This window comes from Trypanosoma brucei, chromosome 7, assembly GCF_000002445.2.
Source record: "Trypanosoma brucei brucei TREU927 chromosome 7, complete sequence".
NCBI classification, from domain to species: Eukaryota; Euglenozoa; class Kinetoplastea; order Trypanosomatida; family Trypanosomatidae; genus Trypanosoma; species Trypanosoma brucei.
In genome coordinates this window covers 1-15,517 of record NC_007280.1, presented here as the reverse complement: position 1 = coordinate 15,517, position 15,517 = coordinate 1, and the positions used below count along the sequence as shown (strand labels likewise).

Sequence of the window (15,517 nt, the reverse complement as noted above, 5' to 3'; positions counted from 1 at the left end):
CCGTCTGCTCATACTTCAAAATGCGGCATGGAATTTAGTTGGGTTCCCGTTGCACGGTAGTGCCTTACAATCAATTTCTTACATAATTCAAGCTGAACGCCGTCGTACGAATCGGCATGCACGTCCGATGATAGTGTTGTATGTAACAAAAAACTGGGGGAGCAAGTTAGGGTGACTGGTGGTAGCGGTTCTCTTTGTCTTTCTACTTCGACAGCGAAGAGCTTCTGCATGATTGTGCGATATATTTGACGGGGGGAATGCGGTGGGTGACATACAATGTTTGCACATCCCTTGCACTCCTCACCCAACGTTTCGCAAGTAAGCAGGTATCGTAAGCCGCGGATCAGTACTTCCTCACGAAGAGAAAAAAAAAGTTGGCTTGAAGGCGAGCATCGTATGCCTGGTGATATTCCAGTGCAGACGGCCTCTTTAATGTTATTTCGAAGGTCCTCCGTTTGAAAGATCCTTTCCTGTAGCGTAGTCACCATCTTTTGCGCATAATGGCCGTGCTTTCTGAGGGTGATGGATAGACCGCACGCGTCTTCGAAGCTCTCCGCTGTCACCGCATTTCGCTTGACAGTTAATGTACAATTATCGTCACTGCCACAAATTGCAGCGAGTTCCCTATTATTGCATTTATTACTCTGAATACGGCTGTGAAATATTGACGTTAGTTTTTCTGTACTGAGGTGTGGTACTTCCTACTTTCTTACTCTCAGTAAGACCGGTTCTTTAAAAGAGGGTTTTGCATGGGTCGTGTCAGGGGTTCAGTTATAGCCTCACATAAAGACTGGAGCCGCTTCTGTTGCGACTTTCTACCGGAATTTAGGAGTTCTCGGCCACTTTTTCTTGAGATAGGCTTCCACTGTCCAGCGTATTAGATTGCTGAGATCAGGCTGTAACTGGCGTCGCTGTGTTCTTGCTCCCGCTTCTACTCTGTAGGTTATATCCGTCTCCAACATCCTGACGGATCCGGTCGATCATTTATGAAATCTTATATATATATATATCTATATTTCCATTCCCTCATTGCTAAGATATATTGAAAACCTTTCTCTATATAACTATAACACTTAATATTTCTGGTTTTAAATCTGTTTTATTTTTCACGGTTTCATTTATAGTACCCGTCGTTGAAATAGCAAAGTAACGGCGCTTCTTTCCATCGTCGCTGTTCGCCCTTCGTTTTTGTTTCAAATCCTGTGCGTGGGTGCTCTCCTTGCGCTCAAGGCTTGGTGATTTTTTTTGAGCTGCATGCTGAATTTTTTTTGTGCATGCTTTATGTGCCCCAGTCAAGCTTTATCTTCTATCATCCTTTTGTGAATTAGCCTATCTTCGAATCACGTCGACTTATCTGTGTACCAATATGGAATTGTTAACGTATCATTACAAGCGTTTTCCATCTCATATAAAGTTCCTCTAACGGCTCACATATGCGCTATTTCAAGCAGTTTCCGCGTTATTGTCCTTAGTCTTCTTTCCACTGTAATTCACTGGTAGTCCTTGTTTTAAACTGTTTCCTCCTTATAAAATTATATTGTTTTCACAAACGTTTGCAATTATTATTTTGTCTGAAATAATGAACTCTTTGACATTACCTTACACTTACCTAACTTCTCAGTTTTCCTCCTTAATCACAGATGGATATTAGGATTCACCACTAAATTAAAAACTAAAGCCGCCAAAATCATTTCTTAAGTCGCATCTATCAATTTTATTTAAAAAAATGGAACGGGATGTCCTCCCACATCACTTTCTCATGATCTGTAGTGTCGCATCTTCTGTCGTTTCATTCTGTATTTTCCTTATTTTTCGTTTACCATTACTTATGCAGACGATGTAGCGACTCCATTTGCCTTTCATACTGGACTGTAGCTCCCTATGCGTCCCATTAACCATCTCTTTGTTTACGTTTATGCCTAACATCATATTTTTGTTTGAAAGTGCACATATTACACGCCCCTCCCTCTCATTCTGTCTGCTTTTCTGCGTTTCCATTAATAATATTCCTCATGCTTTGCCATTTCTTTTTCATTTACTCACTTCCTCCCATTGCACCCTTTCTATTACTTTTAGTTTCCAGTAGGGGTTAACCGCCATTTGCATAACAATGTAGGTGTATGCACACTGATAGCACACACCACCAATAATTACTGTTAACGTTACTGCATTACTTTTCCTATTATCACTATTAAAAACCCACATTGCCCTAAAACCTGTATAATAAACTAAACAAAACAAACCGAAGTACAACTCGTTTTACATACTCTTCCACTTTACTACCTTTCACCCATATACAACTATCATGCATATTTTACAATTTTTTTACTTATCCCAAAAAATTTATAATTTTCGTTCAAAAATATTAAAATATATCAACGTATCTTAAAACAGCAATTTTTTTAATTTTTGAAAAATTAAAAACAGCAAAGCTACAAACGCAGCAGCCATCAGAGAAAATTTTTTATTTAGTATAAAACTGGAATCACGGCATTTAAAGTCTTTATCATATCCCCTCACTTCCTCGCTAATCAGCCACAAAGAGCGGGTTTCCCTGGTGTTCTCTCTTTTTCACAAGCCTCTCTATTGTTGCCGTGTTTTGTGTACCTATCTGAAGGTGTTTTTCAATCTTTCCCTTCTTTTGTTGCTTCTTCTTTTGCTACTGCTTGTTTGTCTTTCTCAATCAATATGCACCTTACTCCCTTGGCGTCTTTGGGGTTAAAAGCGCACCCCTGGAAGGTGAGCGGCTTGAGTCGTCCGTTTCCAGTAGCAGATTGCGCAGTTACCCCTTTATTGCCAAATGTGATAATCTCCTACTTCCGAATAACTCCATTTTTAATCATTTGTTCTTTAAAAGAAAATTGTTTTGCGCAGCGAAACTACCACGTAAAAGCGTCAAAAAAAGTAAAAGAAAAAATTTGAAGCCGCGTAGCGCAAAATTCAGAGCCGAAATTCACAAAAGCCACAGGAGTAAAAAAAAAACGCCTATGTGTAGGGCGCAAATAAGGGTTATGGTTGAATCAAAATATAGCCGCCGCATCACTAAAAATTAAGAAAATAGCAAATTATAAAAAAACACTGAAACAGCTACTTTGCTTATAATAGTTATGGTCCGTATAGTGAAATAACTGCTGGTTCAAAGAGAAGAACAAACTAAAGTAACGACGCTTCAGTTATAGTAAAAAAAACCAAAAAAGATAGAACTTATAACCCCAACCCTAACCCTAACCCGAAACACCCTAAGCCGAAACACGGAGGGAAAAATATATAGACTGGATTTCAAAATAAAATTAAAGCATAAAAAAGAAATTAAAAATTCAATTAAAAAAATTTTAAATTGAATGTGAAACCAAAAAATTAAGAAAATTAAAAAAATGACAGAAAACCGAGGAAGGCCGAAAACTAATAAAAAAAAGATTTGAAAAAATCTCAAAAAAAATCTAAAAATTTAAAAACCTTGAAAAAAAACGACGGTGTAAAAAAAAAAAGGAAAAACTCACGAAGACAAAAAAAAGGACGCAGTCGGAGATCAAATAAAAAAATCAAAAAATCAAAAATACCAAAAAACAAAATGAATTGAAAAAATTGAACCTAACCCTAAATATTCAAAAAAATTCAAAAGAAAAAAGGAAAAAATTTTTAGCTGTCAGAAAACAGAAATTTTTTTACAGAATCAGATTTTTACAGTCAACAAAAAAACTCGACATAACTTACGTGTTAAAATATATCAAATAGCAAAAATTTTAGCAAGAATTTTTTAAAGGAGAAAAATTGAGGAGGGATTTTAGTTAAGCAACGCCACAAATGCAGCAGAAACCACGCTGAAGGCTAATTTCTTGGTTACTAGAATAGAGGAATCCTGACATTTGCCTTCAATCCAACCACAAACAGCTTTTTTATCTTTCGGAATTTCACCCTTTACTGCAGCACATTCCTCAGGAGTTTTAGCCGCACCACACTTATCTGTTGTTTTTGTCTCTCCATTTCCTCCAGCTGTTCCTGCTTGGGTTGCTTGTTGTGCTATTGCTGTCGCATGCAATTTGCAGTGTTCTTCATCGTCGTCATTTGGGCCTTTCCATTCGCATGCCGGTTTTTTTTCCCTGCATTGCGCTGCTTTCTTTATTGTTTCGCATTGATCCTTTTGTTTCTGTTTCTCGCCTGTTCCGCTTTCTTTGCCTTCGGTTGTTGGAGGTTGGCTGTGAGATGCTGCGGTCTCGCTGTAGATCAGCTGGTGGGCAGACGTGTTGAGGTCTTTCAGTTTTGATTCAAGCTGTTCCAGGTCTTTTGCGGCTGTTGCCATTTGGGCTGCTGCGGTCGCGGCTGCTTATAGATTTACTAGCCAAGGTAGGGTTGGTTGGCCTGTGGTAAAGTAGCTGTTCTTGTACGCAACGCATTTACCGCCGTTGTTGTCTTTCTTGCCTTTGCAACCTTCGGAGCCGGTTCCCAGCATGTTGCCAAGGACATGTTGGTATTCCTTATTTGTACCCTTTGGGTCGCTTGCCATGAATGTTTGCATCTTTGCTGTTGCAAATAGTACATTTGTTGTTTTTAATTGCAGCCCGCTGTTTAGCTTGGCGCAGCCGGTTTCAATATTTTCCCACCATTTTGTTGGATCTGTGCTTGGTGTCCAGGCTGATGCGGCGAGGTTGTTCGGCTCCGAGCCTATTTTGCCTCCGCAGCTAGCGCCTTCGTCGCCTGCGGCGCTGAAGAATCCGCACAAACACAGGGCATCCAGTTGGAGCGCGTTGCCCGCTTGTGTGTTGGTGTTGCTTGCTGGCTTGCCGCAAACTTCGCCGCGGCCGTTGCTTCCATAATAAGGGTCTGCTGGCTGCGCCCCGGTGAGTCCGAACAGTGCTTTGCTGGCGCTTGCTTTTGCTGCGGAGTTCGTGAGCTTTGCGCGCAGCTGCGCTGCTTTTCTGAAACTTGCCGCCGCAATTTCTGCCGCTGTTTGTATTTGTTTTTGTGCCAGCGTGTTAAGTTTCAGTTTCCTGTAGCTTGCATATATTGCTTTTTTGTTTGATCCTTCGAGAAATTCCCTTGCTTTCTACCAGAAGGCGTATTTTGCGGTCCATTTCTCAGCTTCTTCGCCAGTTGTTGGTTTCACTGATTTTTCTTTATGATTTTCCAGGTCATGCTTATGGTCGATTAACTGATCGAAGGGAGGGTTTGCTGCTGACATATTTAGTGCGCCGATGGCCGCGGCAAGGTCGTCGATGTTTTCAGCTTGAGTAGCGCTGGGGGGTGGATTTTTTGCCATGTTTATAAATTCGCAAAGGATAGCAAATGCTCCACTGTTGTCACCCTTGGTGTCGTCGGCCGCAGCGAAAAAAGTAGAGACCAGCGCCGTCGTTGTTACAGCCAGCCAAAGCGGAAATATATTCATTACCTGCTGTCTAAGTTCAAGGAGTGTTGGTTGCTGTGACGTCGGAAAGTTTGGATTTCTCAGTTAGGTCTGCTGGTCGTATAGTGGTGAGCAGGCTTTGGTTCGTCGGCTCAGATATTCCGTAAACGGTCCAGCGCAACAACAGGCTTTGGTTTTGAATTGAGACGGAGAAAAATACAAAGCTGCTATGTACCGTTTTACGGTCTCTTAGAGAATGACATTAGGCTCTGACATCAGATTTAAAAGTACGGTCTATATTATCATCTATGCAGTAGTATCTATTCATTTTTTCAGTATAATACACCGCTTTTTCGTTGGGCGTTCCTGTTCCGTCAATTTCTTCTGTGACGTTCCGTTATGAACTCCGTTATTACATCTTGTACTTTATTCCCTTCTTTTTCTTCTTTTGCTACTACCTCTATCACTGAGAATACCGTAGAACCTCAATCTAGCAGGTACACTGGGCTGCGTCTCTACTCCATTGTCCTCCCATCTTCTTGCGTATGACGATAACTCTAGTTATATTTGTGCTTGCTGATGAGAATATTCGATTTTCATCTCACTTTCTCAGTCACTCACTTAATGCCATTGCACCACTGTTATTTTTTGTGTATTTCTATTTTGACCGTGCATTTAGACTTTACCACTCCTCGTATTACAATATTCGTATATACACACTCTAAACACTCTCCTATTATTATCATTATTACTATATAACTTTTTTTATAACAGCAAAAATTTAGGCATAGCAGTCATTTTTCATATCCTTTTACCTCAATGCTTTACACCCATATGCCACTTTTATACCGCAATTTCATAATTTCATATTTTAGAAATTTCATTGATTTTCACATTTCTTCAAAAGTGTTAATATATATCACATTTAACAAATTATTTTAAATTTTACTTAAATATTATAAATTTAAGTAAAAAAATCTTAAAATACTTAAAATAATTCCAAACTCATAATAGCATCTGCAGTCAAAGCAATTTTATTTTTACAAGAAAACTGGTATACTTGCAAATTTCTTTTTCCCATTTACACCTTTTTTCAGTATCGTATGTAGTTTTATTATCTACATGTTTAGCACATCCAGTTTCTGGTGCTGCTGTTCTTGCTCTTGTTTGGGCTTCTTGTTGCGTTTCATGTATCTCAATTAGTTTGCAGTGTTCTCCATCATCGTCATTTTTGGCTTTCCACTCACATGTTGGCTGTTTTTTCCTGCATTGCATTGCTGTCTTTGTCGCTTCGCATTTGTCTTTTTTCTGTTGCCCCTGTGCTTATGTGTCTGCTTGCGGTGGTGAAGTTGTTTTATTGCCTACCTGAGGTGGTTGTGAACTTCTACTTGCGGTTTAAGATTGAATGATTGGCCTTTTATGGCGGATATCAGCCGTATGAGTTCGCCTATCCGCTTTGCTGCCTGTTGTTGCTGAAGCTTGGTGGCGACTTGTCTGATGCTTTGCAGCCCGGGTATTTCTCTGGCCGCCTTTTGATCTGCTTTTGTTACCGTCTTGTAATACACGCGAACACCGCTTGCCGAAGCGCCGCAGCAGTCGGTAGTTGTGAAGTCACCAAAGTAAGCTGCTTGGTCTTTTGTTTTGATTTTGGCTTGGAACTGCGCCGCTAGTGTTAGCAGCTCTGCGCTTGTTATTTGCTCCTGCGAGCTGCCTGGGCTTTTTGAAATTAAGTCTTTTGTGGCTGTTTCGACCCCTATTAGGCTTGAACCGGCATTGTCGTTGACTGCTTGGCTGTTTTCGCAGTACTTGATGCTGCCGCTGCTGTCCGTTGCTTCGCCTGCAAAAATGCAGTATATGAACGCCACAATTGTTTGAGCTTTTGCCGATGCGTCCGTATCGCCACAGAGATTCTTTCTTGTTGTTGCCGCGCCGTTGCTGATCTTTATGTTGGCTTCCGTTGGTTGGGTTGCCTTGTCTACTGCTCCGAAGGCTGCTGCTTTTAGCTCCTTTTTAAGTTCGGTTGCAGTTAGCTTGGCACTGCTTTCTTGTATTGTTTGCAGTTCGTCGACCGCGGCTGCTGCCTGCTCCGCTAGTGGCTGCAGCGACGCGAGGTATTGTAGCCGCTGAGATTCGGTTGAAAATTCAAGTTGTGCTGCTTTTAATGTTTGTTTTGGTTGGTTCTCCTTTTCGAGTTCAGCCTCTGCTTCTGTCCAGCTGCTCCATCTCTTCATGTGAAGGCCATCCTCCTTACAGTCTTCTGGTTTGTACGGGTGGCTGGCATCGCCTTCGCCAGTCTTTCCAAACTTGTTGCACCACTCGGGGTTGCTCACTGACGCGTTTAACTTCTGGATTTGCTAGTATCGCTCGTTGGCTGTTGAGTGTCCAGCAAGTCTGGAAACTGCCGTTTGTGTAGAGTGGTTAATTTACAGAGATCGACAAAAAGGTGTTCGTGGTCGCATGCTGCTAGTGCATCCGCCAACGTTGCACTTTCTAATAGCAGTAGGATTGCATTTGTTGTTTGCGTGGTTTTCATCGGCATGTTGGTGCTAATAGGTCTTCCTTAGGTCTGTTTTGGGGATGTAAAGTAGTGTTATAGGGTTGTTGTCCTCCACTGCTGACATTGGCGCTGACAGGTTTTGTACTCAAGGTATATTACAAAATTTCACCGTATGTTCGTGAGGCTATCTCATATTTATTGTTCAGCTGCCTTTTACAATTTCATAGCCCTGAACAAATTCTCTTCATTAAACGCATCACAGAAAATAATATCATATTCAAAATTCCATTTCTCCCCGTCAATCAAATAAGTATCAATCATATTAAAATCTTTTCTACTAAATTTACTTCTTTACAATTCTTATACCAATTGATATTTTTCACAATAAGCTTCGCTCTTTCTTCCCATGCAACTGTTTGTCCTTGAAAGTAAATGAATTAGGTTACACCAAACTCACCATTATATGGAATAGAAAAGAATCTCTCCTCATAATCTAATCCAATTATTCCACTCCTCAAAACAAATATCTGTCCAACAACTTCTTTTTGAATTGCACTCCAAGTTAGCAACGGTTTTGAAACACTCTGCTTTAAAACCTGTTTCTCACTTCCCTTCAGTAACTCTCCAAATGCATATTCAAACCTCTTAAATGCCCATACTCGTGCTATTACTCCACCACCACTAAGATAAGGTTTTACACTTGGGGGTGATTTCAGTAAATGAGGTAACTTTTTATCATCTTCTTTCCCGTAACCAACGTTAAAGAAGAAGTGACATATCTGTACATGCTCTTTATGATATCTTCTTCACTAAATTTCTCTTTACTTTCTGCAGTATTTTGTATAAAATATTCTACCGCATTCTCATACTTCTCCTGATAACAAGCAATAACATCATACCCATCAACAGTTATTACAATATCCACATCACTTGCATTCTGTTTCTTTAAATATTTCATAACCCATCTAGGCCTTTTGAAATGGCCATAGAAACCTCCCATCGCAATTGTAATATTTCATAATTTTATTAATTTGAAAAAGAATCCTTAATAAGCAAAATGATACCAAACTCACAAAAGCATCAGCCATCAGAGCCAACTTCTTTTTGACAGGGAAACTGAAGGAGCGGCAAGCTGGCTCAACTTTTCTCTTTCCGTCAGTATAATCAATCCCAGCTACAGACGGCATTTTACCCGTGTTTTTGTCTCCAGGTGCATTTTTTCAACTCTCTGGGTTCTTATACTGTCCTAAATTTGGACCTGTTTCTGCCACACCATTCTCTTTTGCTTTTTCTAGTGCTTGTTTCACGTCCTCGTTCAATGTGCATCTTTTGTTTTCCTTGCAATCTTTGTTGAAAACGCAATCCTTTTCCTTTAACTTATAACATTCAGTTTTGTCATCTGCTTCATTGTATTCTTTTTCCTTGTCTTCAGTTGATTTTGTTCCTTTATTTTCGTCGCTTTTTCGTCTATTTTTTCTTCAGATCTGCGATTCCGTCACTATTTTGCAGTTGATAATAGCTCGGAATCGCACTTAAAATGCCTATGTTGGTAATTTGCGACAGTTTCTGCTCCTTTGGATTTCCACCTAGTCCCTCTGGTATGTCGGTGTTGTCGATTATTTCGAGGTATGCGTTTAGTTTTTGTTCGGTATCTTTACCAAGTAGGTTTGTTAGCTCTTCTTTTCCGTCCTTTGTTAGCCTCTCTTCTTTACTTAGTATAACGTTTTTGGTTGCTTTAAGTAAATCCACTTGAGTCAACGGCTTGCCCGTTTGGTTTTTGAAGTCATCGTGGAGTTCTTTAGGTATGTCATCTTTGCTCTTTAGGGTTTGACGTAGCTTTCTGGTTTGTTTTCACTGCTGGTTGCCAGGTCTGTTAGTTTTGTAAGCGTTACCCCAGTGTTGGTCGCCGGTATTTGCACGTATCCTCCGGCAGCAGGTATTGCCTGCGTTATCGGTGATGTTTCCGCGAAGCCTGTAGTTGACCCATCCAATGTCTTGCATCCGGTTGATCCGGAGGATTGCTTGTTTTTGGTGTTGTCTTTTCCTGCCAGCAGTTTATGGAAACCTTGGTCGTTTATTTGCTCTTATTTCTTGGTTTGCTTCGTAGGATCGCTTAGATTTCTTCTGCAGACTTTAGTGCCGATGGTTGTTGAGTCTACCGCCGCAATCTGTGCATTTGTTGTGGCCAGGCATGCCTGATTCGCGGCCGCTCTGGCATTTGCCATTGTGTTTAGGAACTCGTCGAGTTGCCTTTTGAGGTAGCTCGCGTGGGCTACTGCTTTCAGCATCTTCGGCCCCGTTGTCTGTTTCAGCACCGTTGCAGCGGTTTGCGGCCGTCTGGCGAAGTACGTGCTGACGGTCGCTTCCACCTTGACGTTTGCAGCGGGCACGCATTTGTCGACGTAAATGGCCGCCCTTAGTTTCACGGCCCGCATCTTCTCTATAGCGCCAACATGTTCACTGAGGGCGCTTAAAGCCGCGCCTGGGTGCTCACCCAGTTCCTCGCTTAGTGTGCACATTGGCTCCCAGACCAACTGCAGAAGTGCTTGTCCGGCTGCTGCTTTAGCTTGCTGTGTTGCTATATTTGCCACAGCGATACATATTACTACACAAACGGCCGAAGTTTGATCCATGCGTGCGTTTGAAAAATTTTATACCTTTCTGATCGCTCAAGTGCTTATAATTTCGCCCCACTCCCTGAGGCTGCGTTGTTCTTTCTTGTTGCTCCAAGAAGAAAAAACAAGCTACTCAGAAGAGTTGGTTGTATTAGCGTCTTGTTATTGTTTGAGGAACTTCCGTAGAGGCTTCGTTGGTTTCGTAGAGTTGGCTGCAAAACTCAGTTGTGGGCGGTATTAGACAATGCATGCCTACAGTTTTGCCGTAGGAGTATTCGGTCCATCAGCAGCTTTTCTTCCTTGCGTTTGTGCAGATTCAACTACGTTTTTTCCTGCTTCTCCACGCTTTCAAGTACAAACCGCTTTCAAAATTCCAGCTCCCGTTTACCCCCAATCCCCTATAAAAATACCCCCCTGCATCGGTATCCTACTGATAAATAAAATAAAATCATATTATCTCCACTATTTCTTGACGTTGAAGCCAATGCCTTACATTTCCAGCCAACAATCACAATAAACACTACATCCACACCATCATCTCCGCTGCTTTATGTATCAATTTGTGTATAGCATTTTGACTATATTTTACCTTTTCTCACTTTGTTTTGTTTTGTTTTTGCCCTGTCATTTTATTCTGTATTTTTATGCCTACTTTTTCGTAATCTGTCACATCTTTTGCGGTTAATGCAGAACTTCATGTAGTCTTTACATTAGACTCTGTCTTTCCCTCATTGTTCCTTCCATCACAACCTTGTGTTTGATGGTGTTCTCTTCATATGTTTTTATTTAGAGATGCGAACCGTTTATCTTCTACAATCTTTCTATTATTCTTTCTGTCTTTACTTTAATAATCATCTTTTTGCGTCGGTCCGATGTTATGCTCTTCTATTTGTCCGCCCGTTTATTCTTCACCACTACTTCTATTATAATATTAATGTACACTCACAACACTTTCCTATTATTATTACTATTATCGTTACTATTACTATTGCTATTATAGCCTAAATTATTCCTAATATACATATAATTAACAAAATAAACCGAATTAGAATAGCACCCACTTTTCATACTCTATTACCATACAGCTCTGCAGCCATAGGCCACTATCATACCATATTTCAAATTTTGAAAAATTTCGCTAATTTGAAAATTTTAGTAAAGTGGTGTTTAAATTTAAATATTTTTAGAAATTTAGTATAATTTACTAAATACTCACAACATAGTAATTTTCATAAATTTCGTAAGTTTATTAAAATACTTAAAGTCCTTAAAATGTTAAAAAACTCATAAAAACAGCATCCATCGGAGAAAATCTCTTATTTACAAGAAAACTGGAATCTTTGCAAGCTTTATTCTCCAATTTTCAGTCAGTACATTTAAACTCCTCTTGTTTTTCTTATCGGAGCCCTTTTTCCCTTCGGCATTTGGTGTTTATCCTGCTCCTGCTGTGTTTGTCTGCTTTTTGCCATCTTTGGGTTTGCATGTTCCTTTGGTCTCATTCTCACCTTCCCATTTGCAGTCGTTTTTTGCGCATGTCGAGTTCGCGGTATGGGCGGCGCAGGTATGCGCCTTATTTTGTTCCGCTTTTTCTTGCCTGCCGGCTGCTTTTTGTGCTGTTTGTGCTATTGCTGTTGCAAAGCTGCGGGGGTTTTCTAGAGCCCTGGCGCGTGCCAACAGAACGGCCAATTGTTTGTTGCGCTCGTTGACGAGGTTGTTGTGTTTTTCTCGTGCTTCTAGAGCTGCTGCGAGCTCCGCTAGCTCTTTGAGCCAGGGCGTGGCCGGGTCTGCAAATATTTCGTGAAGTTTTTTGTTTGTCCACTTCATGCACCTGCCGTTGTTTTGTTGTCCGTTGCAGTTTGTTTGGAACACTCCTAGGTATGTGCTGGTGCCGTCGGTTGTGACGAGCTTTCCCACGTTTGCCAGGGCGTTTTGTATTGTTGCGTATGTGGCTGGGTGTTTGTGCTCGTCTGTTGTGCACTTGCCGATTATCTCCTTTGCTGCGTTTTCGTTGGGTGCCGCTGTGTCGCCCCATACATTGGCACCTGTCTGCGCCCTGAAACAGATGTCGTCTGCCTGGCTATCCGTTTCGCCTTGGCATATGCAGCTCATGGCAGCCGCAAGTGTGCCGAGTTTGGAGGCTCCTGGTGCTGTGCTGCAGGCATTGTCGCGCGAAGCGATATCACTCGCACTAGGACCGAATATCTGGTCGCGTGTTACAGTGGTCAGCTTGGCGTCTGGGTTACCGAGAAAAAGCGTTTTCATCTCCGCTCCGATTTTATTTGATTTTATTAGCTTGCTGTCCGGTTCAGTCGCTCTCTGCAGTGTGGCTAACTCGACTGCTGTGTCGGATATCAGGGCCAGTTCTGCCTTGGCGAGCTGAAGTTGGGCGGGTGATAGTTGCGAGTAGTGTTTTTCTATGGCTTTTGGCTTCCCAGGAGTCTCCTTGAGGCCCTTAATGGCTTCGTCCAGTCATCCCACATTTTGTCCCAGTCCGCCTGTGCTGCGCCTTTTTTTGGCTTTTCTGTTGCCCATTGATCTGTCGTTTTGCTGTCGGCAAATAACTGTTTCCATGAGCTGTCTGAGACGCTCATATTACGCTTGATTATCTCCTTGTACTCTGCTGTTTTTGGTGTGAGCTGTTCTGGAACATTTGGTGGATTTTGTAGGACCCGCGCTAGGTCGCACAACGCTGCGAAAACTTCGGCGTTTTGGCCGTCGTGGACATTGGCGGGCCAAGCCGGGGCTGTAGCGAAAGCAATCAGAACACCTATACAAAAATAATTCATATAGTTATGTTTATCTTTCCGGTCTATTTTGTCGTTTTGCTGTGGGTTGTGTTTTTTAAGGGTGTGGTATGAAGATGGAAAGTGGTTATTAAGGATTTTTGGAATTCTGCTTTTTTCGGATTTGCACGTCTTGTTTCACACCTAAGAACAAACGCTACTAGTCAGTTGTGGCATTTTTTTACATTTCTATCACTGCAAAATTTAACAAAAAAATGCTCCTATTATTGCTGGCTGTGCTACCTTACTATTTTCGTACCGTCCGCTGCTAATTCTTACTTTCGAATGTACGCAAGATCTTTGATTCGGGCTCTGTATATGCTTATGCTTCCACTTCTGGTGCTCTTTTGAACACTTCTAGTGCACGATAAGCAATGCACAGTACAAAACTCAGTATATGTTTAATTCATTGACACATGAAACACGCTTCCGTTTCTGATTTTCTGTTGTTGTGCGATTATCTTGCCTGCTTCCTAGTTTTTTCTCTGTGCTTTCTTAAAAGCTTATGAGTCACTGGCGATGCTATTCGTGGAAAAAGTCTCTATAGATAAGCTGGAGTCCGCTTTTTTTCCTTAGGTGGTTTGTTTTCTTCAATTTTTGGCTTTATTTTCGTGTGATTTCCGCCTTTAGATTTCAATCCAACGATGTTTTTGCCTCCACACGGTTACACTCCTATCGAATTCTTTGTCACTTAACGATACAAAAAGCTCTAATGGAATTGAATGCTTATGAGAAGTATCTGGACCTTTGTGGGCTCTGACTGCTAGATTTGATCCACCAGTATTGTTAAGTTACCTTGTTTCAAATCCACCAAATAAGATATCTACGAACGCTTTTAACACCTTTGTACTGCTAAGTCTAGAAAACATGATTTTTTTATATAGTAACTCTGGAAATGAACGTCGGTGTATTAATGCCGGTAAATATCACCGTTTCTATACCTTGTGGTGCAATAGAGGTTATATTTCTTTATTATTTTAAGGTGTTCTTTCGCTTGATGCTAAAAATTCTAAATTTACTGCTATTGAGGGGTTTGTCACATAATTTTGTGCAAGCATCAGATGTTTGTATTAGATATAATTTTTTAATTCGATAATTTGAAGCACAAAAAGTACTTTTATATGAGTTTCATGGCCTTTATCACTTTAATTCTCTATAACAGATTGATTTTCATTCATTATAGTGCCTTGGATAAAAATAATACATTATTCGAAGAGTTATTTCTAGCATATAAGCCATGCCGCAATTATTCACATTCCACTTTCTATAACCGTTTTTTCGTGGTATATTGATTTTGTTTCCTCTACACACTGGACTTTGTATCTCCCTCATTACCCACTTCGTCATCTCTTTGTATATAATGATACCCGGCGTAATGTTTTGTGTTTGAATTTGCACATCTTCTACATACCCCTCTAACTTTCTCTCCTTCTTTTCATAATATTTCTTTTACTCTCAATCTATCATAGCAGCCTACCTACACTTACTCTCGTTAAACACACTTGTTTTTGTTTAAAGTTCTTTAATTTTTGCTTTCTAATCGCTCTGCTACATTGCTCATTTTATAATATTTGTATATACACACACTCACAACACTCTCCTATCATTATAGTTATTGCTATTAACATAACAATTATCCATAAAATTAACAAAAAAGTAAAATAAGCAAAAAATAAAATTTTCATATCATATTAAACTTCAATTATTACCCATAAGGCAGTTTCACACCAAAGTTCAGATTTTAAACAATTTGTACATTTTCACTAAGAAGTATTAAAACATATCAAATTATCTTAAAATAGAAATTTTTCATAAAATTGAGCAAATATCCTCAATATGCTAAAATGCTACCAAACTCACAGAAACAGAAACAATAATAGAAATTTTGTTATTTACAAGAAGACTGAAATCTTTGCATTCTGTTCCCTCCCATTTGCAGCCCTGAGTGCCGCCGCATGTTTTCTCGTCTTTACCAGTACATTTATCCTCTTTCTTGACATCTCCACCTGTTGTTGTATCTCTTCCACCTTGCTTTGTCTGCTCTGAAACTTGTTTGTCGCTAGCTTGGCATGGGCCGTCATCATCCTTTTTGCCTCCCCATTTGCACTGCGCTTCTAAGCACTTTGTTTTGGACTTATTGTGCACCTCGCATGTTACTGTAGTTATGGGTGGCACTTTGGTGGGCAGCCCTGCCGGCAGCGGTCCATTCAGCTTTGCTTCGGCGCCGCTCAACTTTATTGCCTCTTCTGCCGCCGTTGCCTCGAGATTTATTAGAGAATTC

The 15,517-nt window shown here is 40.6% G+C and overlaps 1 protein-coding gene and 5 pseudogenes across 1 annotated transcript, besides 8 other annotated features; all 6 read right to left on the bottom strand.

Annotated features, from left to right (window-relative positions):
• Positions 1 to 414: part of a mobile genetic element that runs on past the window's edge.
• Positions 1 to 15,517: part of a sequence feature (sequence corresponds to BAC RPCI93-8P12) that runs on past the window's edge.
• Positions 2,396 to 2,424: a sequence feature (AT_rich).
• Positions 3,208 to 3,231: a microsatellite.
• Positions 3,282 to 3,373: a sequence feature (T-rich).
• Tb927.7.150 lies at positions 3,785 to 5,383 on the bottom strand (annotated as a pseudogene).
• Positions 6,272 to 6,340: a sequence feature (AT_rich).
• Positions 6,330 to 7,880, bottom strand: Tb927.7.140 (annotated as a pseudogene).
• Positions 8,052 to 8,862, bottom strand: Tb927.7.130 (annotated as a pseudogene).
• Positions 8,894 to 10,471, bottom strand: Tb927.7.120 (annotated as a pseudogene).
• Positions 11,410 to 11,451: a microsatellite.
• Positions 11,620 to 11,657: a sequence feature (AT_rich).
• Positions 11,721 to 13,239, bottom strand: Tb927.7.110 (annotated as a pseudogene).
• Tb927.7.100 (variant surface glycoprotein (VSG), putative) lies at positions 15,076 to 15,513 on the bottom strand (the record flags this gene model as incomplete). Its single annotated transcript, XM_840547.1, has 1 exon — positions 15,076 to 15,513. A coding segment is annotated over one exon (438 nt), but the record flags the coding sequence as incomplete, so codon positions are not given.